Source organism: Aulonocara stuartgranti (genome assembly GCF_965226115.1).
Source record: "Aulonocara stuartgranti genome assembly, chromosome: 3".
Lineage (NCBI taxonomy): Eukaryota > Metazoa > Chordata > Actinopteri > Cichliformes > Cichlidae > Aulonocara > Aulonocara stuartgranti.
The window spans coordinates 17,751,329-17,778,091 of NC_138941.1; the positions used below are offsets into that span (position 1 = coordinate 17,751,329).

At 40.4% G+C, this 26,763-nt stretch overlaps 1 protein-coding gene across 1 annotated transcript; it reads right to left on the minus strand.

The window, feature by feature from the left end:
- Positions 1–2,729: 2,729 nt before the first annotated feature.
- sh3tc1 (SH3 domain and tetratricopeptide repeats 1) lies at positions 2,730–24,035 on the minus strand. The gene is made up of 19 exons (XM_082528776.1): positions 23,842–24,035; positions 22,323–22,397; positions 18,066–18,196; positions 16,463–16,568; positions 15,293–15,433; positions 14,163–14,361; positions 13,976–14,052; positions 13,212–13,407; positions 12,978–13,108; positions 11,802–11,840; positions 10,388–11,719; positions 9,018–9,158; positions 8,722–8,943; positions 8,458–8,638; positions 6,777–6,927; positions 6,215–6,337; positions 5,868–6,018; positions 4,591–4,787; positions 2,730–4,477 (listed from the first exon to the last, which is right to left on the minus strand). Exons 1-19 carry the CDS (start codon positions 23,954–23,956, stop codon positions 4,226–4,228), a joined length of 3,960 nt encoding a protein of 1,319 aa, XP_082384902.1. The 5' UTR covers positions 23,957–24,035; the 3' UTR covers positions 2,730–4,225.
- Positions 24,036–26,763: the final 2,728 nt, after the last annotated feature.

Genomic DNA, 26,763 nt, shown 5'->3' on the forward strand with positions numbered 1-26,763 from the left:
TCTTGTGACATCACAGCTATCGGACTCAAAAACAGGTCATTGGCAGCTAAAGTCATATAACATACTGCCAAGAGATGAAAATACTGAAAAATGGTGAAAGCAAAGTTTTCAGCCATGAGATTATTGTTTATGCAATTTTAGGAAAAGATCATAATTTAAAAAAAAGTCCTTGCTACTGGGGATGGTAATACTGTTATTAAAAATATGATTAAAAACATAAAAACCACTTGTCCACATTTTTTTAAGTTTATTTTAATCAGAATATGAATAGTGTAAAATTTGAGCACTTGAGAATCTCTCAAGTCTTGAATGTTTGAATTCAGTGATGCCACGTTAAAAAATACAGATATTCAGTAAGATACAGTTTTTTTTCATAGGTGTTTTTTAACTAGACAGAATGACCAGTTGGCACAGATGCAAAGGAAATGTGCAGCTGAACACGTTACATATTTTGGGCTGGTTAATGAACAGCCTCCAATTATCTGCATCATACTCAAAATTCATTGCAAACCACAAGATCTTCAACATCAGTGCAATAAACAAAGTTATGATCGGTTTAATAGAATAGAACAAGATCCTCCTCACAATACATATTAATAAAAAAACTGTGTTCACTGAGGCAGGAAGTGCTCGTCACAGAGCCTACACCTAAATAACTCAAATGCTTCTTTTGTCAGATCCAAGTCTCACAGTCTCATAGAAGTCATTTAACTCTGACGAGTGAACTCGAAATTTCAAGTTAGCCCTGGCAGTCAGGAAGTGCTGTGAAGTTACGTAATGTCCTTGTCACTCTTGAAGCAGAAGCGGAAGAAATTACGTAATTCAAGACTGGCAATGCTCACTAGAAATTTTAACTTATTTTACTAACTCAAAATTTTAACTTAACATCAATTTTTTTTCTTAAATTTCTACTTGTTAACTTGAAATGTTGAGTTATTCTTGGAGTTACTCTTTTGTTTCCAGTAGCAGAAACCAGCTTCCACAGAATGTTTCAGACTGGTGTCATTGGAAGGTCAGGGTAACTGATTCATGACGTACAAACTGTGTTTGTAACTCCACCCACAGCATTTTTCCAAACCCAAGCTCTTTCCCGTCTTCTTAGAGCCAATAAGGTAAACTACACAACGTGTGTCACTGACATCATTAGAAGCATTAATGGTTTTTCTGTTTTTATATTAATGACTTTGTCCTTGTGTCAACTCAGAAGACAGTAGGTTGTTTTTCTGACATCCAAAAAGATTTATTATTGTTAACAAACAAACAAACAAATAAAAAATAAATCCAGGATTGATCTCCTGAAACACTAAAATGTTTAAAGAATAAAAACTGAAAAGATTTAGAATTTAAAATTGTATGATTTACAAAAAAAACCCCAACTATTTCCAGCACTATACAAAAGTCTTGGGTCAATCGTCACTTTTTAATATTTTGCTAGGAAAACGGGAAATAGGTTTAATCAATAGCTGCACCTAATTTACATGGAAAAACAGTACATGAGGCAAAACCAGGGTTTGTACAATTCTGCTGGCCATCTCTATTCTTCAACACAACAAATGGCACTCTCTTAAGTGCCATTTGTTGTACTTCCTTTAAATAGTCTTCAGGTCTACAGTTTTCCGAGCATCTTAAAGGAGGTAGATGATCTGCAGACTCTTTCAACAATCTCTCCTTTGTTCCTGTCGGTGTCCATATAATCCCACACTACCTCAACGATGTTGAGATTCCAGACTCTCGGAAGGCTAATCCATGACTTCAGTCTATTCAACGATGATTTTACTGCGTTGGTTAGGAATGATTTCCAAACTACAGAATGAAGCTGTTGCCAACAAGATGTTTTCTAGATGGTACAGCATGACAGATAATATCTGACAGTACATTTATGCTTTCTCTTATGCTCCAATCCCAGTTTATAGTCAGTACCATTTGGTCTCCAGCTAGTCAGCTGCCACTAAGAGCTTACATAAAGAAAAATACAGCAGACAAAATGAACAGCGCAACACAAAATTCTGTCTGGCAGCCCCAAACCACAACAGAGGCTCCTCCAGGTTTTCAGGACTGTACTGGCAGTTGCTCTGCTCCTGTAGAAACAGGAGGCAAACTGACATGCTTCATATGACACAAGCTACCGTTTTTGATACTATACAAGATACTGTTGCTTTTTGTGTGTGTGTGACCTTTTGCAGGTGAAAGTCACAACTTTCAGATGTACCGTTTCAGCTTCGTGACTTCTTTTGTCCACTGATCCAGTTTTTTTTCAGGACCCAACAATATTTGATCACCAACTCTTTGGGAATCATCCGGTAATTGTTAAAAATACGAGAACGTCTTTAGAACTGTTCGTACTTGTCACTCATATAACTCATTTACTGCATTCAAACTATTTTCAGAAAACTTGACCTCTGACCTTGAGGCGGCTGATCCCATAACACACTCATGCAGTGTACACATAACAAACTGAGAGTAGGAGTGTTTGTAATTGACTGACTCTGTGGTGCACAGATTACACTGGGGTCAAACTGGCTTGTAGGGGATCAAAAACGCACAAATTAATTTTTAAATCAACTTCAAGTAACTGTAATGTTTCCGAGTTTTTTGAGATTCTGTCTCTCTCCATCAAACTGAAATTATTATAAAGAACTATTAGACTACAGAAGTAAAGGACTATTCATTTCATAAAAATTCAACAGGGGATTGAATAATTATTTCTCCCATCAAAGTCACATCAAAGTAGTAAGCAAGTGCACTTTAGAAAGTTACATGAATAAGATATTTTATAAGGCTTTATATTCTGTACTTTCAGTGATGTCACAGAGGCTTAAAGGCACATGGGAAAAGGAGTTAGGTATAGCAATTGATGATGAAGAGTGGAAAGATGTCTGGAGTTATGCCAAATCAATCTGTTTGTAATCGTACCAAAGCAATAGTTAAAAATCATACACAGAATGCATATATCCATATTTCGCAGACATCAGTATAATCCTACCCTTTCACCCATGTGCCTCAAATGCAAGACAGAAATTGGTACCCTAACTCACAGCTTCTGGTCATGTTTGAAATTGCAAGAATATTGGTCTAATGTGTTATCTCAAATGGAGAAGATTTTCGGTTGTGAATTGGAGATGGACCCTCTGTCTCTTATACTGGGCCTCCCCAGCCGGCGATTAATATCCAAGAATAATAGGAGATTGTACTGTGTTCTCACCTATGCGGCAAAGAAGAATATAATACTCCAATGGATTTAGGTTGGCAATGAGTAGTGTTGGATCTAGTGCCATTGGAATATCTTTACATGTGTATTGCACTCAAAAACAGATCATTTCTTTAAGGTGTGGGAACCATACTTGAATTATGTGGAATCTGATGTTTCTAATATTATGTTACAAGGATTCTCTTGAGTGTTCAAACTGCAACGTAATACTGGGACCACAGGTATTGTACTGTATTGTATTTTCTCTTTATTTATTTATTTTTTAGATGGAACTGAGCTGTCGTTCTGTGCTTAGTTATCAGTCTGTTTTTTTTGTTTTGTTTATTTGTTTTGTTTATTTATTTATTTATTTTTGGTTCTGAATTGTACACTTTATTATGTTATGTAATTATGTACTGTTTGTGAAAACAGAAAAACTAATAAAAAAAAAAAAAAGAAAGTTACATGAATAAGATCCAGCCTGGGATGTTCACTAGTGACCAGCTGTCGATTTTAAACGAGTGAACAGTGTTTCCCTGTTTCCACGTGTCAGGACGTACCTGTTCACAGTTGTCTATTTAAATGAAATATGAAGTAAACACAAAGATAAAGTTAGAGACCCACAGGCATTCAGATTTCAGGGAAGCAAACAGCATCAAACACGGTGCGTCTCAGAAAGAAACATCGAATTAAAGAGCTTAATTAGGTTTGAGACAAAGATCCCTCTATGTGACCTAAAACAAACGATATTAAATAAATATTTCATTATGTATTTCATTTCAATGATAAAAAAATTTCAGTATATGCCTGGTTTATGCCGCTGGCACGCTCGTCTTACAGCAACGGTGGCTCAGAGTTATGACGTTTTATTATTTAAACTGCTGAAAAAAATCTGTTTTTTCTCTGGAATTATTGACTTTATCATCATGTTGGAAAACAAAACTGTGAAACTTTGAAAAGCATCTTCAGTGTGGAACGTTGCTTCATGTCTACTCTGTACCAACAAATAGCATCTCCTGTCTTCATGCAGTGTCCCTCCTACTGTCCTATATTCTTGTATTGTGCGCTGCTGTACTGCTGGCCTGGTGAAATATTTATCCTCTTTGCGTTCAGCTCTGCAGCAAATCCTCGTGCCTTTTGATAAAAGAAGAGCGAGCGCTCCCGGTCTATTATGAAGTTGTGGTAGATGGTGGCGAGTTGGGTGCACAGCTGCAACTGAGACTTTTTGTTGCCCAGATCCATGGCTGCAGCGAGAGCTAAGTGGTAGTATCCAGCAGCATCAAAAGGGTCCTGTCGAGGCAGGATTTCAGTTTAGGCATATCGCAGATCACTATGTTCATCAGATTCACATTTTATTGTTTAAAATACAGAAAACAACCCACATCTATGACCCAGTCCATTACCTTCAGATCAGTGAATATAATGTCTCCCAGTGTTTGGTACAGCCTCACATAATACAGTGGCTCCTCATCGAACTGCAGAGGTGTTGGGCAGAGGGTCAGGGTCTTCAGGTAATAGTGCTCAGCCAGTTCACACTGTTTCAGACAGTGGTACAGTGAGCCCAGACGGTGGCACGCCACTCGCTCATTCAGACGCTCACCTACATGTACACAGTTCATTTGGTTTTAGCACAGGACCTAATGTCAGCATGTAAGCCAGTGATACGTTTTCATAGGAGCAAACTTTGGAGTCTAATCATACGTGCTGTTCACAGCTGTCATGATTTATTATAATTTGTCATTACACACCCCAAAATTACTAAAACCAAAAGAAGACATTATAATTTTATCGTCATTATATTAATAGAGATTAATAAGAAAAAAAATACTGCAAACACCAAGTAAATTACATTAAAAATGAAAATGTTTGTTTGACTGTTAGGATGTTCTCTGTATTATTTTAACGTCTTTATCTCACAATTCAAAGTACCTTGAGGCGCCTCAGGTCATACAGGAGATAATGAAAATACTAGACAAACTAATGTTTAGAAGAAGTTAATGTTGAAAAGGAAAATGCAATCGTTGAAGGCAGCTTATCTAAAATAACAGCTGATACTGTTGTGGGCAGTGCAAAGCAGCTTAACTGGATTCAGGCTCTGGGATTTGTGGATGCACAAAGCACCACAAAAAAGCTACAAAACAAAGTTAGCAAATAACCTACTAACACTCTTGCTTTGAGTGGCAATAGACAGGAACAGAAAACACTAGTAAGCAATAATTGTGTGCTGAGGAAACCCTTGGTTGAGTGTCTATTCGAAGTTACCTGCAGGACAAATGGAAGCCCCTTACATATGTACAGTTTGTAAAACTGTTAATGTTACCGCTCCGACATGCCATTAATGCTTCCATAGTTCAGCATGTAGTCACCTGACAACACACCTATTATCCAAAGGGTTTTTAAAAATGGTTAATTTATGTTCTGTGTTATGTAGGTTAGCAATCAGTGACAGTACAGGTACACACTGGGTACTACCAACAACTCCTAAACCTGAATATTTTAAGTCAGCATCAGCACCTGACGAGCCTGAAAAAAGGGGACTGGGTGAAGCTGCATCTTTAAAGTGCTTTTAATTATAGTAGCAATAGTTTTGAAAAGTACAGAGAATACACTTTGGTCCAGTGCTGACACTTCATGAAAGACAAAAGATGGAAACGACTTCGGTGTGTGCTGTTTTGCTTACCCAGACTCTTACTGATGTCAGCTGCAATGTGAGCAAACTCCACTGCTTCCCCGTACAGCTTGAGACAGAACATCACTTCAGTGAGCTTATTGCACAACCTCAGTCTACTGTGAATGCTGTTGCTCTTCACTGCGATTGGCAGAGCACGGTCCTACATGCAATGAACATAAAAATACAGCCATTTAATTATGATAATTACAGTGTTGAGCTTTTATTAGTTTGCACCAATTTTGGAGAAATTACAGTAATATCATCATAGCACAATAATGCTGAAAAAGTTTTAACAAACATGGATAAATAATCTAATCCTACATAAGAATGACTGAAATCACATTATTCTAAAGTACCCTGTAGAAGAGGACAGCCTTGTCCCTGTCCCGGCAGCTGTCGAAGAAAATGTCTCCTGCAGTTTCAAGAAGCTTCAAGATAAAGCTTGTGTCTCCTGTGCTCAAAGCTACATCCTGAGCTGCCTGAAAACACCAGAAATACAGGATTTCAGGATTTATGATAAACAAATTTCATTTTGGCCAAAGCCAAAATCGCTAAAATTGTGAAGACTGCTCTTTCATCCACACATTTTCTTTGCTGATTATCTGACTTAAGAGTTGTGGTAAGTGGAGTAATTCTTTTATAATACTTTTCTACTCTGCGCAGACCCAGGACACACTGGTGAGATTACATCTCTTTATTGGCCTGGGATGCCTCAGTGTGTCCCTGATAAACTGGAGGAAGTGACTGGGGAGTTAGCTGTTGTCCCCATAACCTGACCCAGAATAAGTGGAAGAAGACGAATGGATGGATTGAATTTGAGAGATATTCATGATGGCTGACATAGTTTTCAATGTAAACTTGCAATTCTGAGAATAATAAAAGTTTAAGACAATACAAATGAAAACACTGGTATCAGACCTGAACATAAATGTCCACCAGTTCAATCTGGCCCAGCAGCTGGTAGATCTTCCCGGCTTGTAGCCAGCCATATGCTTCCTTCTCCTTGCAGCCCAGGTCAATGAAAATACCCAGACTGGTCTTGGTGTAGTCAAGAGCAGCTCGGTACGCCCTGAAACAATTCAAAGATAACTTTAAAGGTCTACAGTGGTCCCAGTGTTAATTTGATTCCATTCAATTTCATTTACCCTTCACAACAGCAGTTGCCTCAAAGCACCTTACACTATAAGGTAAACCCTACAATATTAGAAAAAAATCATCACAATCATACAGCCACCTATGAGCAAACACTTCGTGACAGTGGGAAAAAACTATTTATATACTCTTCCTATCTGACAATCACATGCATTCATATTCTGATGGATCCATCAGAGAGCAACTTGAGCAACTTGGCATGCAGACTGGAGCATTCGGCAAACAAACCAGCAACCTTCTGATTAGTAGGTGACCTGCTCTAGCACCTGAGTTATAGCTACCACAGGTTAAGTATACGCTAAATGGCAGGGGAACATGATGAAAACAGCCCCACCAAGGCTGGAGATGGAGCAACACTGGAAGATCACATGAAAGGAGGAAACAAGACATAACAATGCTAAATGGCTAGTGTAGCTAATAGCAGACCACAGCAACCTCCCTGAACAGGATCCAGTAACCATCACAGTGGCAGACATCCAAAACAGAGTCTCAAGCATGAAGAGTTGGACAGCATCAGAGCCTGACATGACACAAGCCTACTGGCTAAAGAAGCTAACTGTACTCCATGAGTGCTTGGTAGCACAAATGAACCAGTTGCTAACGAATGAGACACACCCAAAATGGCTAACTGAAGGCTGGACAGTCCTGCTCCCGGTAGATAGTTGCAGATTGTAAGATCAGACTGACCAACCTGTGCACTACCTGGATTGACTACAAGAAAGTCTGGTCATGGGATGCCTCACACATGGATCCTTGAATGTGTAGAACTATACAAGATCAACCAAGAGCCTTCATCAGGAATTCAATGGGGATGTGGCGAACAACACTAGATGCTAACTTCAAGCCAACTCATACAGTCATACAAACTGGCGATGGCTAACCAACCAAATATAGTAGTGGTGGAGAAGCAGAATAAGACAACCATGGTCCCCGTGGTCAACGGAGAACTCGGGGCAGTGACCCCCTAAGCTAGGTGAGTGGCTCCAGCAGATTCCAGGAATGACATCAGAGATCTCTGTCCAGAAGAGCGCAGTCTTAGGAATGGCTAAGATACTGCACAGTACCCTCAAGCTCCCAGACCTCTGGCAGAGGACCCGAGCTTGAAGGATAAAAGAGGAGCAAGCGGTGTGAAATTATAATGTGTATAGATCCCTTTGAGTTCTGTAGAATGGAAAAAATATCCGAAACCAGCACTGGGCAAAACACATTTAGCACTGTGAAAGTAACATGACAGGAGTGTTTAAAATTCTTCTCCTCAAATGGAAGGTCTGGAATAATCAGGCCTCGTCTTATCATAAAGACCTCAATAGAGCACTTCGCTCTCAAACTGCCGGAGCCTTCAGCTTTCAGTCCCGATCTGATCTAAACCACAGAACACTGCACTTTGCTGCATAAAAGGTAAGTGAATGTCATATTCCAGTCATACTGCAAGTCTACATGCACGTACTGTTCTGTGCCAATAGAAAGGTAGATCTGGCTGATTGCTTCCAGTGCTTCTCCCTCCTGTTCTCTGTATCCGGTGCGTCTCAGCAGCTGGACTTGGTGCTGACTGTAGATTATCCACTGAACCTGGTTTGGAATCTTACACTCATACAGACGACACAGACATCGTGTTACACCGAGCTCGTCTGGCGAAGTGACAGAGAGAAAGAAGGACAGTTTTAACACAGAATATAAGATACTGCTATGGTTATGTGACATTCATACTTACACTCTAACAAGTTAGCATTGATTGCCAGAAGCAGAGCCCACTCATAGCATCCTTTCCCATAGTCCAGCTGCTGTTGCTTCACATAATACTTTCCCAGCTCCATCAATACGGGGATAAAGTTTTCCACATTGCTTTCTTCACTGAGCTCAGAGAAAAGCTGAACTGCCTCAGACAGATGCCTCTCTGCTAGTGTTTTCGCTCCAGCCTTCAGACACAACAACCCTTTATGAAGATGAGAAAGAGTCATAACATAGTTGGAACGAAACATTTATGCGCAGTAGGATATTCTAGCTCACCTAGATTGGCCTGAGCTACGGCCCCGTTTGGCATATCTTCAAACTCTTGGCAGATGTCAATAGCAGCCTGGTAGCTCTCTGCTGCCCTCCGAACATCACCCATACATCGAAGTGCCACGCCCCGCATGTTGAGAACCACACCTTTGTATTGCATTAAAGAAATTTACTTTAACATTTAAGAAATGCCTGTTTGCTAAATCTTTATCCTACAGTACACTCCACATAGTTTTATTAATCAGTTGAAGGTCTGAGTCTTTCTAAAGGTGACCGCTTTCTTTAGTTAAAAGTTTCAGCTGTATGTAATATATATAACAAAATGAGTTAGTCAAGATCCCAGATACCAAAATAGTTATATGTGCAAAGCTGTGGTTAAACTCTGATGTAACTCTGAATGAAGACGTGGAAGAGAGGCAGAGGTTAATAATAACTAATCATTAAATGCTGAGTGATGCATGAGTGTGAAGCAGAAACACTCCTAGGCCAATTACTAAGGAAGGATTCAGGGTCACCTGGTCCAGTTCTAACTAAACAGAAGTACAAAGGGTGTCATTTTAGATGAACTTTTCAGGGAATTTTAGGACATTCTGATAATAATGAATTACAGTAGAGCAGTCTGGAAGTAATGAAAGCATGAACTAATTTATCAGCATCACTCTGAGACAGGATGTTTCTAACTTTAGAGATGTTGCACAAATGGAAGAAAGTTATACATATTTAATACATGAATTAACGGACAAATCCTGGTCGAAAATGACTCCAAAATTCTTACTGTTACTGGAGGCCAACGTGACAACATCCCGAGTAAGCATCTGGTTAGACATGTTTCAGATATTTTTAGTACAAAAACCTCAGTTTGATCTGAATTTTGAAGCAGGAAATTAGAGCTCGTCCAGGTCTTTATGTCTTTAGACATTCCTGAAGTTTAACTACTTGTTGTGTGTTATCTGCCTTTGAGGTAGACCTTGGTTTATAACTACATTTAAGAGTGTGAAACAGCAGATTACAACTTTGAAATATGAGCTGCAGTTTTTAAAACAAAGTATAGTTTGAAGACAAAATGAAAAAGCTAAACAGCTCAGCACACACAGCTTTGCTTATTCCAGTCTCTTAAGGTCAAATGACACATTTTAGAAATGAAAACTCAGGAAGAGACGGTCCATACAGATCTGGGATCAAGAATATAAAAAGCAAATAAAATATGATATCACTTCCTGTTTATCAGCTTTACAGTGAACTTGCTGTAAAGGACATATTTGTAGAAGCAAATCTTAAACTTTTGTGAGGCTCAGCCTGAAGGGCATCTGTGCAAATTTGGGTGAAAACTAAAAAACACTTTAAATTTTTAATGCGATTTATAGAAACCCCCTCACCTTCCTGAGGAGTTGTGCAGTGCTCTGGAATCGAAGCCAGGATTGATTCCAGTATGTCCAAAGCAACTGCAGGCTGACTGTTGTCAATGTAAAGCCACGCCAGCCAGATGAGAAAACCTTTTCTTTCTGAAACAGAGACGCAAACTTGCCTCGAAGGACTGTTGTTGATGAGAGCCTGCATATGGCAAATCGCATGTCCCGTCATCTTGTGTTTGCAATAGAGTTGGCAAAGACAAACAGTGAGCTGGTGGCTCAAAATTTGGTAATGGTTTCTCTCTCTACTTTGGAGCTTTGGAAAAGTGAGAGCTTTGTGCAAATATGGAGCCATCTGAGGTGGAACGGGGGTTTCTTGTTCAGCGACAGTGTCCAAAAGTAATACCATACTGCCAAGACAGTCAGAGAGCGTGGCAGAGGGCAGCAGAGAAGCTCTCCTGACTGAACTGGCACTGAGGTGGGGACGGTGAAGTTCACTGTAAAGCTTTCCCAGCGCCAGATATCCATGACTGGGAGAGATCCTCCATGGTCTTTGAGCTTCATCACAAAGAATGAGTAGCCTTTCCAGATAAGGAACAACTTGAGCTCCCATAGCAGAAGTCCAGTGGTGCTTTGCCAACAGCAGACAAGCCCGGGCTTCTGCCATTTTGTTGTGAGAGAGGATAGCTTTCTTGAGCATGTATTTAAGAGAAGAGTTGTCCTCTAAGCTTTTCAGACAATCTGGGATTCCTATTAGTAAGGCAACAAGTCGTTCTGTCACAGCAAAGAAACTTTCTGTATTTTTCTGCAAAAGATATGTTGCAGCAAGGTTGGAGAAGATGCTGGCCAACAGCCTGAGGTCTGTGAAGCCTTCTCTTGGGACACTGAGAGTTTCCTCAAAATAAACCTGGGCTTGATTGAACTTTGACCTACCCACACAGAGCTTCCCCAACAGGAAGCATAAACGAGTTTGTGACCAGAAAAGGTGTTTCTTCCTGGCTGTCTCCCTGGCAACACCCAGAAAGGAAATCAGTTCATCCTCATCACAGTGACCAGTGAAAGTGGAGGAGGCCAGTTTTTCAGAACTCAGTCCGTACAGAATGCCAAACTCTACTTTGTAGTCTCGGCCGTCCAAAAAAGATAAGAGTGGAATCAATGTGTTCTTGTTCCCTTCAACTGGTTGCACCACGAAAGAGGGAAGTTTGGGGCTTTTTGCCTCCGCAGCCAGGCCCGATTCCTCTAGAGTCTCCCTCTTGGTTACGGTGTAATGAGGGGTCGACTGTTTGTCTTGATCAAGAAACCTGTGAATGTTTGTCTTGAACTCTTTCTGTTCAGACTCAACTTTTCTTGAAAAGCTGGCTGCAAAAGAATAATGAGAGAGACAATAATGATGGCATGCACAGGAGGCCAGTTAGTAAAGAAATGCTAATGTCATACTTACGTGATGTTTTTTTCTCAGAATCCTGATAAGTGACCATATCTAAGATTGAACAACAGCCATTATGAGAAAGTGAATGTGTAAACAACAAAATCCTCAGTAACTGGTAAATAAATGCTCAGAAACAAAACTTGGTGCAAATTATATACACAAATGTACTTTATACTTGTCTTTGAACCTTTATTTATACAAAACGGTAGCGACAGAGAACTGCATGCATCCAAAACAAGCGAGAAGTTGGACTGTGGCCACAAAAGTCTTGAAATTCATAGACACAAAGAAATGCCATAAAATTATTATATGCACGGTGATCTAACTGGAATCTTTGCGCGCAATAGCCTATAAAGGCAAAAAGAGTGTAACTTTGTCACAGTAAAGCAAAGGACACCAGACACAGGTTTCTTTCATCTGTGACAACATGGCAACAGTTTTTGTATATTTAATCAAACACAACCATAACCACAGCAGTGGCAGTTTACAGTGATCTGAATTATTTTAGTCATGCTAGCAGCAAGATTTCACAGATGGCACAGATGTTAGCAGGCTGGTTGGTACGTAATGTTTTTAGACTTTTCCTCAAATGCCACCAACACGTCAAAAATTTACATTTAATAAGTAAGTAATCATTTGGAGGATTGCAATTTTTCATGTCCCTAATTCATATAACACCTCATTATGCTTGTAGATTTTGCCTCCATGAACTCATCAATGGAAGTTTAGCAATGCTGACAGCAGCACTTACAGGTCTTCGTGTTGGACTTGGATGGCGGTTCTTTGTCAGGTTTTTATTCTTGCCACAAACTTTGGCACACTAAACAACCTGTTGTTGGGCTGAGTTCATCTATTTGTGTCAAAATGTCTCAGACACAACCAATTGTAATATCTTATAACTTTCCTATCTTGCAATTTGGTGACCTAGATCTGCTCCATCGTTTAATACTTTTTTCTTCTCTTCCCATGTTACAGCTGCTCCTGGCTGGTCTTTTTTCCATAATCTTGCTGACATACAGACAAAATACTACTTGCACAGTCTTTATTATTAGTCATCCAACAATCACTAGCTAGCTTGCTAAACCAAAATATGGTATTTACAGCAAAGATTTTATTTAACTGGTATGTAAGCATATGTACTATGAGCATCGGTAGGTATCAGTAAGCCGTTTTCCTTTTCCTTCTCACCTAGTTTGTAATTATGCCCAATATCATTATGAGATTTTTTCTTCAATATGGCAATGGATTGTTCGATGACTTTTTCCTCTTGCGGACTCGAGAAAATCCAATCCTCTTCATCTAAAAAAATCTCTGCAGAGCTGGAGTGGTGACAGAGAAGAAAACAGGTACACACTGTCATCATCTCAACCTAAAATGGTGTAATACAATATAACTGTATACTGTATCGGCTGTTACACTCACTCGTAAGCGTCAGTGGACGGTTTTACCAAGCTTGTCCTGACCAGACCTATTTCTCCTGTTGCTTCCTTCTTCCCCGTGAACCAATCAAAACAAGGCACCAAAAATCCCACAATCGTGATGGGATCACCAGGTGACACACTCAGCTCGTCCGGGCCCTCAGCATCATACTCCTTTTTAGCTAGACAGGTTCCTCTGGCTAAACAGAGGAGACACTGCATGAAGATAGTCCCAAACTGTGAGAGAGGTTTCTGTAGCAATAAGTATCTCTGAAAACTGGAAAATCAACTTTACTAATGCATATTTGCCCAAATGTAATCAATGGTATACGTGGCGTATGTGTGGCCAACTGTCACATCACCAAACCCAATACATACAAAGTGTTAAGCATGCCACCTGACTGCTTTGTGTAAAGCTGGGTAAAGGGGGGGGGAATTATTGTCTGGGGGTGCTCAGCATACCGAGACATTTTGGACAATTTCATGCTCCCAACTTTGTGGGAACAGTTTGCAGATGGCCGTTCCTGTTTCAAAATGACTGCACCAGTGCACAAAGCATGCTCCATAAATGGTGTGGAAGAACTTGACGGCCTGCACAGAGTCCTGACCTCCATCCAACAGAACACCTTTGGGATGAATTGGAGGCGATACTGTGAGCCAGGCTCTAGTTGTAGCCCTAGTCCTAGCACAGTGACCTCAAGGCTAGACTGGAAATGATTATATGAGATAAATGAAAGTAACTGAAGTTAACATAATGCAAACACTTACCAAAGTGCAGAGGGAAGTCACAGGTAGATTTACCATCACCTATTAAAATGCTTTCTGCACAAGATTTGAGAAACCACCTGTGGACAGATGGGATTATCTGACCTCATTTACGGTGCTTCATGTTCACATCAAAGTTACTATGAGACTGCTTAAGGTCCACACGGGCCTTTATGTGGCTGTAACTCACTGATGGAAAGGGATGACTGGCTCCAGAGCAGGTCTAGGTGCAGTGCCCCGCGCTCCATCAGCCAGACAGAGAACAGTCCACCCTGAGCCTAGGAAGGGAGGCTCGAACTGGGCTATGTCTCCCTGCTCCAAGTACAGGTCTCCTCCAGAGGTTGAACTGTCAAACATCTGGCTGGCACTGCAACTGGCAAACAATGAACCTAACAACAAAGAGAGTGACCAGGCTAAGTTTACTTATATAATGACAGTAAAACAGCAACTCCGTACACATGTATTAAAAAAATTAAAAAACTGGGGGCAGCCCAGACCTCCTGGTGGCTGGGATACTCAGAGCCCTCCAGCTAGTCTGGAGGAACGCCTTCCCCAGCCAAGCTGGAGGTCATAAGGACATTAATGACATTAAAAATACAAAAAGCTCTTAGTGACATTATTGCACAAACTGACTGGCTCCTGCTGTTGTCTACATTCTGAGGGCTAGAAATGTCCAACAGAGAGGGAAAGAGAGAGAGAAAACATTTTGTCGTGGAAAACTGCAACAGCCTGAGCTGGAGCTTTGAGATCAGCTGACTAATATTCACTCACCTGCATTTATTGCTGAACATTAACTGTAAATAAACACACTGAGCTTGATCTTCCAAACTGGCCTCCTGAGCCCACCTGATCTCCTCAGCTATGACAGTACGATCTGGCCATAAATTAAATAAGCGGACCCATGACTAAATTGCCCCCCCCCCCCCCCCCCCCCCAAAAAAAAAGCAATATCATGGGTTCCTATACTGTTTGGTATAGGAATGATACAGGTGTGGCTGGTCCTTTAAATAAATGGACCTCAGTCAGGCTGCTTGTGAAATTATTTCTCAGAACAAGTTTATATCAGTCCTTTAAATTCACTACACAACATGGCATTTGAGTGGGAGGATTTGTGTTTTCTCAATGCCTGCATATAAAATGATGTTGCGTTTGGTGTGAATTGGAATTATCAGCATATAAACATATGTAACTAATTTAAATAGTTAACTTATCCTTTCACTCATCTAAGATTTTACCAGGTAAATGCACACCTTTGTTACTAATTTACAGTTTCCTGATATCATGTCTAATCACCTTCTAAAATGATATTTTAGTGCCAACCTTCTTGTAGGAGGATGCCTCTGTAGAAAAGGTTAAGTGTTTCCTCCTGAATGGTCACCTCAATAGCAAAGTCATCCTTCAAAGAACTGAGCCAGAACGTCTGCTCTAGCAGTAGGTTCTCCATGCAATGGCGCAGGAAACCTGGAGGAGAGGAGGATGTTCACAGAAGGCAGTGTGAGGTATTTGGATAAGATGTACCACAAAACATGACATTTTACACTGTGTCATTATTTATTAACAAGAACTAAGACAAAATGCCAGAGCAGTGTGGAACAACCAAATACACTCCACTAATCCAACACCTTTAGCAACAATAACTTGAAGTTTATGTATTAATTTAAAAGGAGGACTTTTATCCTCATCTCTACAACATCTACATCATCTTTTGTCTGTTTATTGAGGTTAACAGGCGTTTGTTTATGTCCAGCTCTCTTAACTTCTTGTCACAGTATTTTAGTTGGATTGAGGTTTGGATTTGACTGGGCCAGTACAACACCTCGTTTTTTTCCTTCTTCAGTCATTCTGTTGTAGATTTGCTGGTGTTCTTGGGCTCACTGTCCAAGCTATAGCCTCCAAACAGAGTCCCTCACACTCGACTCCACACAGAACATAGTCTGTCTCCAGTTATACAACTTCAATTGTCATTAGCAGTGTTGGTCAAGTTACTTGAAAAAAGTAATCAGTAACTAATTACTGATTACTTCCCCCAAAAAGTAATCCCGTTATTTTACTGATTACATATTTTCAAAAGTAATTAATTACTTAGTTACTTTTATGAACAAGATTTAAAACCTGAAGAGGTGATAAAGCGATAGATCTCTCAGCTCAATTCTACTTTTTCTTTCCAAGCTCCTTAGATGACATCACATATACTTCCACCTGGTTCTAATATAATGCTTTGCTACTCTTCTGAGCGCTTCACACAACTTTGTGCATTCACCCAATCACACCAGCACATTTTTTTTTTTCCTGTTTTCTAACATTCACACTCTGATGGATGCATCGGAGAGCAATTTGGTATTAGTATCTTGCCCAAGGCATGCAGACTAGGAGAAGCCAGGAATCGAACCGCCAACCTTCTGATCAGTAGATGACCTGCTCTACCTTCTGAGCTACAGGTGTAGCTACAGGTACAGCTCAGGCGGAGCCGCGCTACAGTGTACTCCATACCTATTCTGTAATATGTGGTGAACTTCCATATGTCTTCAAATGTTGTGAACATCACATAAATGGCTTTTCTTTCACTGTTGATGGAGATGAGATGGGCGGACAGCTCCTGAAGAAAACAGAAAACAGTGTTGATACTGAAGTTTCTTAACTGTCCATCTGATCCAATTATCATTTGATGCTCACATTTAACAAACTGACACATAATGAATGTCATTTAAACATCAAACTGAAGGTTTTGACAGCCACTTTTCATGTCTCAGTAAAACGCATTTTACAGTTTTACAGCAGTTACAGGAAGTACAGCAGAAAAATGAGCTGTGGCAGCACAACAAGAAGAGAAGAGTTAATATTTAACTGAAACGTGGTCCAATAATGTTTCACAGCTCCAGCCATAAAAACTCTAAAGACCACCACTTTCCAGATGTTTTTCAAGTATGAGACAGAGAGTGAGCAACACCACATGAAGATAAGCAAACTTCAGAATAAGTATTTAAAAATAAACAAAACCAGCAGAAAACATATATGATGATGATCTGCCCAAAATGTGTCTCGAATAGGAAAAGCCATAAATCTACAGAAAATATAGTTTCAATACCAAAAATGTTTGCCCCCTTTCATATTTAACAAAACCGTCTCTCTCTTTGCAGGCCGATTGTGGCCCCTGAAGTAAAAACAGCTGTTATACTATACTATACATACTGCAGTGCTGCTGGCATTTCAGATGGAGTTAATAAAGTACTGTACGAACATATGTTTAAATGTGAAAGCTTTAATCTAAAGCACTTTAGGTGGTCAGTAAGAATATTCCCTCTGAAACATGAACGGTGTGGGTGTCAAGCATGCACAGGCATCACTGGCAGACCGTCTCCGGCCATTTCCATGGAATTCCCACAGAATCCTGGAGCTGAGCTCGCAAAGTGTCGGCGGCCTCAAAAGCCAATCCCTGCTGAATTCTACACTGGGAACTGTTGCAGCCACACATCACTTGATTAGGATAAAATGTTTCACCACAGAATATCAGTAGTGAGGTTTTGGGGCTCACTGAAACCTCAGGGGTAGAGTTTCAACCTAAACTAAAGGAGCGACCCCCTCAGGTAAAATTCAACATTTCATAACCTCTTTGACCAAAAGGTTTATCAGTTGGCAGCTCCTTAGAGACAAAGTACTGCCACCCCTGCTGCTACGTCAAGCCGTACATTCCACACTCCACGAGGAAGGAAACAGAATAGGAACAGTGCCTACCATGAGGCTCATGGAGATCCATGAGCACTTCAGGTACTCGTTCACTGCTCCCTCCTCCCCCCAAAAAGTACAAAGAAGACATTTTTTCTCCACACTGTAAGCTGTGTAATGGCCAACAATGTTCTCCATGTTCAGCACCTTATAGCTTCTGTGATGGGCAGGCCAGAAGACGGTTGCCTTCCTGGGATACTTCACTCACTTTTAAGTTTTCAATACACAAAAAACAAACTAAGGAGAAGATATTTATTGCATTGTTATCAATTCATGGAGGAACTTTGTGTTGGAGCACATATATAATGGACTAAAATACTCAATAGAAGGCTTTTGTGTGTGTCTGTGTGTTATGAGTCAGGAGTTATACCTTAAATAGGGTATTGACCTCGGAGCTGTCAGCCTCCAGCATGCACAGTTTCCCTCGCAGCATTTCCTGTGACTTTTCATCTGCAGGAAGATGGTCTGGACCCCTGACCACATCCAGCAGTACAGGAAGAGCTAAACACACAACACACACTTAATATAGACGTGACAGACAAGACTATGAGTGAATCAACTCTAATGTGCTGATTTCATAGCTTTCCTGTCCTGACTGGACAACACAGATTATAATGAAAATGAAATCAGCTAAAAAAATGTATCTGTTGACCAATTATTTCATATTTTATTAAATGAGTTTATGCCTCCTTGAATTTACATATATGGCTGTGTGGTGTCTATTAAAGATATAACCATACAACATGTTTTCAACCATGCATAAAAACAAGAGTAAACGGCACAGAATGAATAATTAGGAAAATACAGTGTTATAAATGAAAGTCATTAATAATCTCCATATTCAAGATGGTGCAGCTGATAGCAGCCTGAATACTGCTCAGTGCTACTTTTCCTGCTTGTGTTTATCTGTTCAGTTTTCAGCTCTTCCTTCCTGTTCACACACACATCAACAAAGTAATCAGGTTGTTTTGTTTGTTTTTAAATAAAACTTTACCCTGTCTTTCATCCATCTGGAGAATTCTGCAAAACTATTAGTTGGAGCAGCTCTCAACAGGATTAGGAGATGCTGATGAGAAACTTAAACTCCTTCCGATCGTACATTGGCCGGTCCATGCTTCTTTCATTTCACCCAGCGGATGTTCAGCCCTGTGCCTCAATGATATCTGGCTGGGTGAACATGTCCCCAACAGCTCACTATATCTACCAGGCTTTCAACTGCAATACAGAGCTTTCTCGAAAAGCGAAGGGAGGCGCAATCATTTCCATATAAACTGTTTCCATATAGGCTTCAACCTACAAATAGGATTCCGGCCAAATTCCAAAACTGAACCCAAGGAGATCTCATAAAATGAGTGCTCTTGGTTACCTTTGATCTGGTATGGCCAAAACCTCTATTAAGCCTCTATAACAATAGAAGATCAATAGAAGATCAACTCACATGGGTTAAAATACAAACTGCCAGTGAGTTCACTGTAAATAAAATCATCCAATGATGAGCTAATGATGAAACTGAGTGTCTCTCTCACAGTTTAATAAGTGACTGAAGAGGAACTTGTGGGTTCAAGGTATAAACCACTTTAAAATGTTTCATAATTTTCTACTGAGGTCACTTCAGTTTTACAGGTTAGATTATTTCCTGTAATACTCCAGGATCAAAGTACCACTAAAAGCAATATGATTTGTTAGGGTGATTTGTCTTCCTCCTAAAATGTTTTATCATGCATTAAAAAAAACACTGACTCCTAACTCATCTAAAATAGACTTCATGAGACCATAGCGTGTTCTGACATGATAACCCTTGCAATCCCAGCATCTGACAATGGTTCAAAGAACTTCTATAAACATCACTATTTTTGGTGTGCAACTTTCTCCAGACTGACAGCAAAACAACTAGTAGCTCAGTGTTCAAACATTCAGAAGAAGGAATTGCTCTCACAGCTAGAGATTGACAAGGTACATAATAGGATCATGGGGAAACTTGAAACCTGGACCCTCCGTAGCCGCTTACCAAGATCAGAACACCATGGCAGCAGTGATCAGTGAGATGACTATAAGATGAACAGCCACAAGGAGCAGTACCCACCATGGAGAAAGAGACTAGAGGCCAAGACCAAGGTAGCACAACTAATGGAGTTGCAGAAAGGTGCCTAAGAAGCACAGAAAGCTGTCTATGCCTGAGGCCTTGAAGACACCCAGGCAAAGACTACCAGCCTTGGACAGCTGCTTGAAGAGGTATACACAGAGAAGTAGAAGGCAGGAAAATAAACCATCTATTCTGCACAGAACCATCCAAGGTGTACTCTCAGTAGGGAACAATATGAGAACAGCACCACCAAGGCTGGAGACGGAGCAGCACTGGAAAAGCATATGGGAGAAGGATGCAAACCATAATAACAATGCTCAGTGGCTAGTGGATCTAAGAGCAGACCACAGCAACCTCCTTGAACAGGATCCAGTAACCATCATAGTGGCAGATATCCAGCTGGTAGTCAATGAGAGACACCCAGAATGGCTAACCAAAGGTCCAAGATTCCTGATCCCCAGGGAACTCCAGAAATAACCGGTCCCATCCAACTACCGGCCAATAACCTGCCTCAGTATCACGTGGAAGTTCCTGTCAGGCAGGTTAAGAAAAACAGGCACATGGCTCAATACGTAAGCAGGGAAGAGAAACGAATTGGCAGGAATACCAGAGAACCGAAACACCAGGTACTGATAGACAGAGCAAGACTGTAAGACTAGGCTGACCAACCTGTGCACTGCCTGGATTGATTACAAGAAGGCTCATGACTCAATGGCCCACACCTGGATACTGGAATGCCTAGAATTGTCCAAGAATAACAGGACCTTAAAAGCCTTCATCAGGAAGTCGATGGGGATGGACATTAGAGACCAACTTCAAGCCCATCGCACAGGATCTATCAAGGAGATGCCCTGTCCCCACTACTGTTCTGGATTGGCCTGAACCCCCTCAGTGAGATCATTGAAAAGAGTGGCTATGGTTACCGACTATGGAATGGAACAATCCTGTACATGGACATCAAGCTGTATGCCAAGAGTGAACGAGACATCGATCACACGAGTACCTCAGGAAGATGGCCATGGACAGCTGCATGCTCAGTGAATGCCTCAAGCAGCAGAAACCCAATAAAGAGGAGCAAAAGGAGGTACCATCGTGAAAGGACAGGCCCCTGCACGGTATGTAGCACCGGCAGATAAAGGAAGTGGCTGACATCCGAAATCCTACCAGTGGCTGGACAAAGCTGGACTGAAAGACAGCACAGAGGCACTAATCATGGCAGCACAAGAACAAGCTCTGAGTACAAGATCCATAGAGGCTGGGGTCTATCACACCAGGCAAGACCCCAGGTGCAGGCTGTGTAAAGATGCTCTGAGATAATACATCACATAACAGCAGGGTGCAAGACGCACAGAAACAGAAACATGTGTGCCGAATAAGGCCTGGTAGTCTCAAGGTCAAATCGGGACAGTAGGGTGGTCGAGAATGGCCGAGGTAAGATCCTGTGGGACTTCCAGATACAGACGGCCAAAATGGTGGCTAAACAACTGGACATAGTAGTGGTAGACAAACAGAAGAAGACAGCTGTAGTGATAGACGCAGTGATACCAAATGACAAAAAAATCAGGAAGAAGGAACACAAGAAGCTGGAGAAGTACCAAGGGCTCAGAGAAGAGCTCGAGAAGATGTGGAGGGTGAAGGTAAACATGGACCCAGTGGTAATCGGAGCACTAGGTGTAGTGACCCCCAAGCTAGGCGAGTGGCTCAAGAAAATCCCAGGAACAACATCGGAGATATCTGTCCAGAAGAGTGCAGTCCTAGGAAGAGCTAAGAAACTGCGCTGGACCCTCAAACTCCCAGGGCTCTGTAAGAGGATGCGAGCTTGAAGGATAAAATGTCCCCTGCAGGGGTGAGCAGGGAATTTTGTATATAGTCAGCCACTGTTTACCTATTAGCAATGTGACTGTGCATCAAGGTTTTACCAGGACCTTTACCAAGGCTGTCTAGCCTCTAGTACCTGTTATTGGCTATTTTGTAATGACCATATGAGCTACACCTGACCCAGACAGGCATTCTCAGCTCCAAATCTCAGAGTTTGCTGAATGAAACAATAGATAGGTGAGCCTTACTCCCAAGTGGAATTCTTACAGGAGGGGAAAACGTCATTGACAATGCAGTGATGATGTGATATTAAAAAAAAGCCATTAACGTGCGAGTTATTCTAGTAGTTCTTAAGAAGATAGAATACCTACTAACCAGTATAAGAATAGTAAACTACTCTGATTCAGCTCTACTTTGATCACATCATAGATAAGCAACTTCATCACTGATACAGCATTTTCACGTTCACTAACACTCACGTTTACTTGTAGTGTTAACCAATCATCTGTCAAGAAAGTACTTACTGTAACTTGACTTGCATCATAACACTGAAAATTGTGGGGAAAAAACGTGTGATAGTTGTGATAGTCTCTAGTAACGCTCTTGAAATGTGGAATTTCCAAGTATTTCAATGAATGTTCATAATTCAATCACCAACTTTATATATTATATATATAATTAGTTAAAGATGGTTTGACAGCATTAAATTGGAATTGATAAACTCACCTACTGGGAAGTTTTCCTCATACGCTGACAGAGTTCCCTTCAGACTCACAGCATCTCCAGACAAACCATGCACTGCTAAAAACATAAAGTGTTATGTGTTTTTACATTTTACCATTATACAATCATTTGTTAATAACCTGTGAAAGATAAAGCATAATTATAGATGTGCAAATGATATCTAAAATACAGAAGACCTTTACAGTTGGATTTATCTGATTATTTGTTCAGTCACGCAAAATTAATTTGTTAAACTTCATATTTAACTAACAATATTCAATGAACAATTGAAGTTGTTTGCTCAAAGTAATTAAATGTTTAGCTATCGAATAATATTGTGAAATAGCAAACAACTGTTTATTTAATAAAATGCTTGAAGTTTGCATAATAAGTCTCGAAATAACTGAATACAACTAAATACAATACTCAATTACTAAATTACTCTACAAATATCCAGTGACTCTTTGCAATAATACATCTGAGAGGGGATTCATATTTTTATTAGTTGCTATGGTTAGGACTTTTGCACACAACATGTTTAAAATGTGGTGTTTTGTTCTACATGTAGCTACCTAACAGTTCATTCCTGCACATGAAACATTAGTTGAATAATCAACTAGCCAACAGCACCACTCTTTTAGCACAATTTAAACCATTTTTGGTGGAAAAAGTAATCAGCGAAAATAACCACTGAATGCAGTTGGACACAAAATGTCTGTGTAGGTTCTCAGTCATCCAGGTTCTGGTTGTCTAAGGAGGAAGGGAAAGCGACTGGACTTCTTTAAGCTTCCTGAAGAAATGGTGAAGATGCATTTAAATGGAACAACACTGTCATTCCTTATGTAGCAGGTAGAAACTCATCAAACCTCTGCTTATAATGACCCACAGCCTTTTTCACACCTTGGCTCGTGTGACGAGGCACATGACCGGTAGTGAGTCAACACCCTCAGGGACAACTCCCACTAGGGCTTAAATACCTGGGCTCTGCCATTTATTGTTAGAACTGAAGATGCTTCTGGGATGAGAGGTTGAAGCTTCATGTGACTGGACGTCTTTAGGAAACTTAAACAAGTCCAGTCGCTTTGCTTTCCAAGCTCGTTGGATTGGACACAAAATCCTTAAAAATAAAAGTACCTAAACCAACAGTAAAATCCTGCTTTTATATGTTAATGTGTGACTTATTGCAATTTCATGAGCTCATGTACAATCAGCTACAGCAGGAAATTTTCTTATTAGAACGCTACTTTTACTTCTAAATGTAATTTCTTTTAGTGACAAAGAGTATCTGAACTTAACTTTAACAAAGAACTTTTAACAGAACACGATGTTAGACACATATTTTTACGTAAGTCACACAGTCAGCTGCTTTACAACAGATAATTTGCTTATATAAACAGAAAACAGCAAAACAAAATTTGTCTTTAAGTTTCAGGCTTTCACACAATTACTGTGGAAAAAACAATATAAAACGCATCTGCTAATTTGTAGTGAACAGCAGCATGAGAAGGATCTGTCTCATTACCCATTCCGCTCGGCCGGTGTAGTATCTCCGTCATATGCCGGTACTGCTGGACGTCAGTGGAAAGCTGTCTCCGGTACTTGTGGCTCCAAGAATCCCGCTCCGACCGGGCTGACATTTCCAAGGCAGCTGCGCAACGTCCTCTGCGACCAGTCAGCAGCACAGCATCACATGCCTGTGCACGATGCACCTGGTAAACTCCCAGTGAGGGACACGGAGGTCTGCCTCGCTTTTCCTTTTCAAAGTAAAAGTCTTCAAAAGTTTGACTTAGTGAGCCTGTAGGTCAATACGAACGAGTCCGAATTAACATACTATTACTACTACTAATAAATATAAATCAATATAAATAAATACTACTAATAAATAAATCCTTCTGATTTTACTGTAGAATTAGGTGCAAATGTTTTTTGTGTATGTGTTTGTGGTGCGTTTTATGGGTAATACAATATGTTGACCTTGATGTAAGCAAAGAGGGAGATCTTTGTTTCATTGTTTGCTTACTTCCCTTTTCTCATATTGTTGTTATTTACATTTATAAATATATCACAAAATCTTTTTTCACTTAATGTCATATATAACCTAATTAACGGTATATTACATTATTACATTTTTCAATCAACATTTAACAAAGTATACTGATTATACCGAAGCAACTTTTATTATGACGTTAAATGTGGATTATTTCCTGTGTTGGTTCGGTGAGCTCTACACTGACGTATAGTGAAAAGCTGTCGCTTTATTTCAGTTTTTCTTTTATTATAAATGCTGCCACTTGTTTATCTGCACACCAATAACCAGAACAATTCAGTTACGTGTCTGTGCTTGAACATGGAAAGGTTGCACAGTTTTTCCTTAAAATTAAATTGCGTAGACTTCACGTTAATAATCACCCAGTGAGCAGCTGAGTCACATGACAGTATTAAATCACTCTTTGCTTTGTCCCCTACCTCTACCCCAAAGCATTTTTTGGAGATGAACACATTTATTCCAAACATTTTCCATCAACTTTTTCTCTCTGTTTGCTTGCACGTGGGTTTGACTTGAGTTTTTTTCCTCGTCAACATCCCAGGAAAAGACTCAGCACTTCCTGTCCTCCAGTCAGTTCCTCTGTCAGCTCAGAATTGCAGCCAACTAGCAGCAGTGTTGTAGAAACACAAGAACTGTCACAGTCATGAAATCAGACACATAAAGTGATACACATTCTGCAAGTCTTGCAAATGTACTGCCATAAAATACTTCAGTTCTTTTTATTGTACTCACTAGTAGTCAGATAAAGCACTATGTCAGCAACATGCGACCCTTAAATTCTCTTTTATGGTAAACTGACTAGTTGTTACTCTGCTCAAGCACTCAAAGCACCTTATGCAGCTAGTTTCATTCATGCACCAGCAAACTGTCAAAGTGCTGTCTAACATTCATGCTACAATGAATGCAACACATCTGCAGCAACCTGGGTTGAGTATCTTGCCTGGAACTGACCCACCAACCTTCCACTTAGCAGATGAGCTGCTCTGCCTCCTGAGCCACAGCTACCTCACAGACAGTTGGACAGATTTTGACTGGTATTTCTTTATTAAATGCCAATTAAAACAAGAATGAGTTAAAAATGACAGCAACATGATACGTGAATAAAATTAAAGGTGACCACAGAACACGCTTAGTTACAGTTGTGGTCAAAAGTTTACATACACTTGTAAAGAATATAATATAATGGCTCTATCGAGTGTCCCGTTATTTCTAAAACTCTGATTTTTCTCTGATAGAGTGATTGGAACAGATACTTTGTCACAAAAAACATTCATGAAGTTTGGTTCTTTTATGACTTTATTATGGGTTAACAGAAAAAAGTGATCACATCTGCTGGGTCAAAATTATACATACAGCAGTGCTAATATTTGGTTACATGTCCCTTAGCCATTTTCACTTCAATTAGGCGCTTTTGGTAGCCATCCACAAGCTTCTGGTTGAATCTTTGACCACTCCTCTTGACAGAATTGGTGCAGTTCGGTTAAATGTGATGGCTTTCTGACATGGACTTGTTTCTTCAGCATTGTCCACATGTTTTCAATGGGGTTTAAGTCAGGACTTTGGGAAGGGCATTCTAAAACCCTTATTCTAGCCTGATTTAGCCATTCCTTTACCACTTCTGATGTGTGTTTGGGGTCATTGTCCTGTTGGAACACCCAGACCCAACCTTCGTGCTAAAGGTTTTAGGTTATGTTGAAGAGTTTGAAGGTAATCCTCCTTCTTCATTATCCCATTTACTCTCTGTAAAGCACCAGTTCCATTGGCAGCAAAACAGCCCCACAGCATAATACTCCCACCACCATGCTTGATTGTAGGCATGGTGTTCTTGGGGTTAAAGGCCTCACCGTTTCTCCATCAAATATATTGCTGGGCGTTGTGGCCAAAAAGCTCGATTTTTGTTTAGTTTCGTTTGAGGTGAGATCTAAAACCCTCGAGGTCTGGAATTGCCCACCCCTGCTCCAGAAGGTCTTATCTTTGTCCATGTGATCAGCAGCAAACTTCAGTCGAGCCTTAAGGTGCCGCTTTTGGAGTGAGGGCTTCCTTCTTGCACGGCAGCCTCTCAGTCCATGGAGACGCAAAACACATTTAACTGTGGAAAATGACACCTGTGTTCCAGCAGCTTCTAATACTTGGCAGATCTGCCTTTTGGTGATTCTTGGTTGACTCTTTACCCCCCTGACCAATTTTCTCTCAGCAGCAGGTGATAGCTTGCATTTTCCTCCTGATCTTGGCAGTGACGAAACAGTGCCATGCACTTTATACTTACAAACAATTGTTTGCACTGTTGTTCTTGGGACATGCAGCTGCTTTGAAATGGCCCCAAGTGACTTTCCTGACTTGTTCAAGTCGATAGTTCACTTTTTCAGATCCATGCTGAGCTGCCTTGACTTTCCCATT

Coding starts and splice junctions, on each gene's coding strand:
- sh3tc1 (XM_082528776.1), bottom strand. CDS start 23,956: ATGTCAGCCCGGTCGGAGCGGGATTCTTGGAGCCACAAGTACCGGAGA. Junction 22,398..23,841: donor ACACCGGCCGAGCGGAATGG/GTAATGAGACAG, acceptor TTATGTTTTTAG/CAGTGCATGGTTTGTCTGGA. Junction 18,197..22,322: donor TGAGGAAAACTTCCCAGTAG/GTGAGTTTATCA, acceptor TTGTGTGTTTAG/CTCTTCCTGTACTGCTGGAT.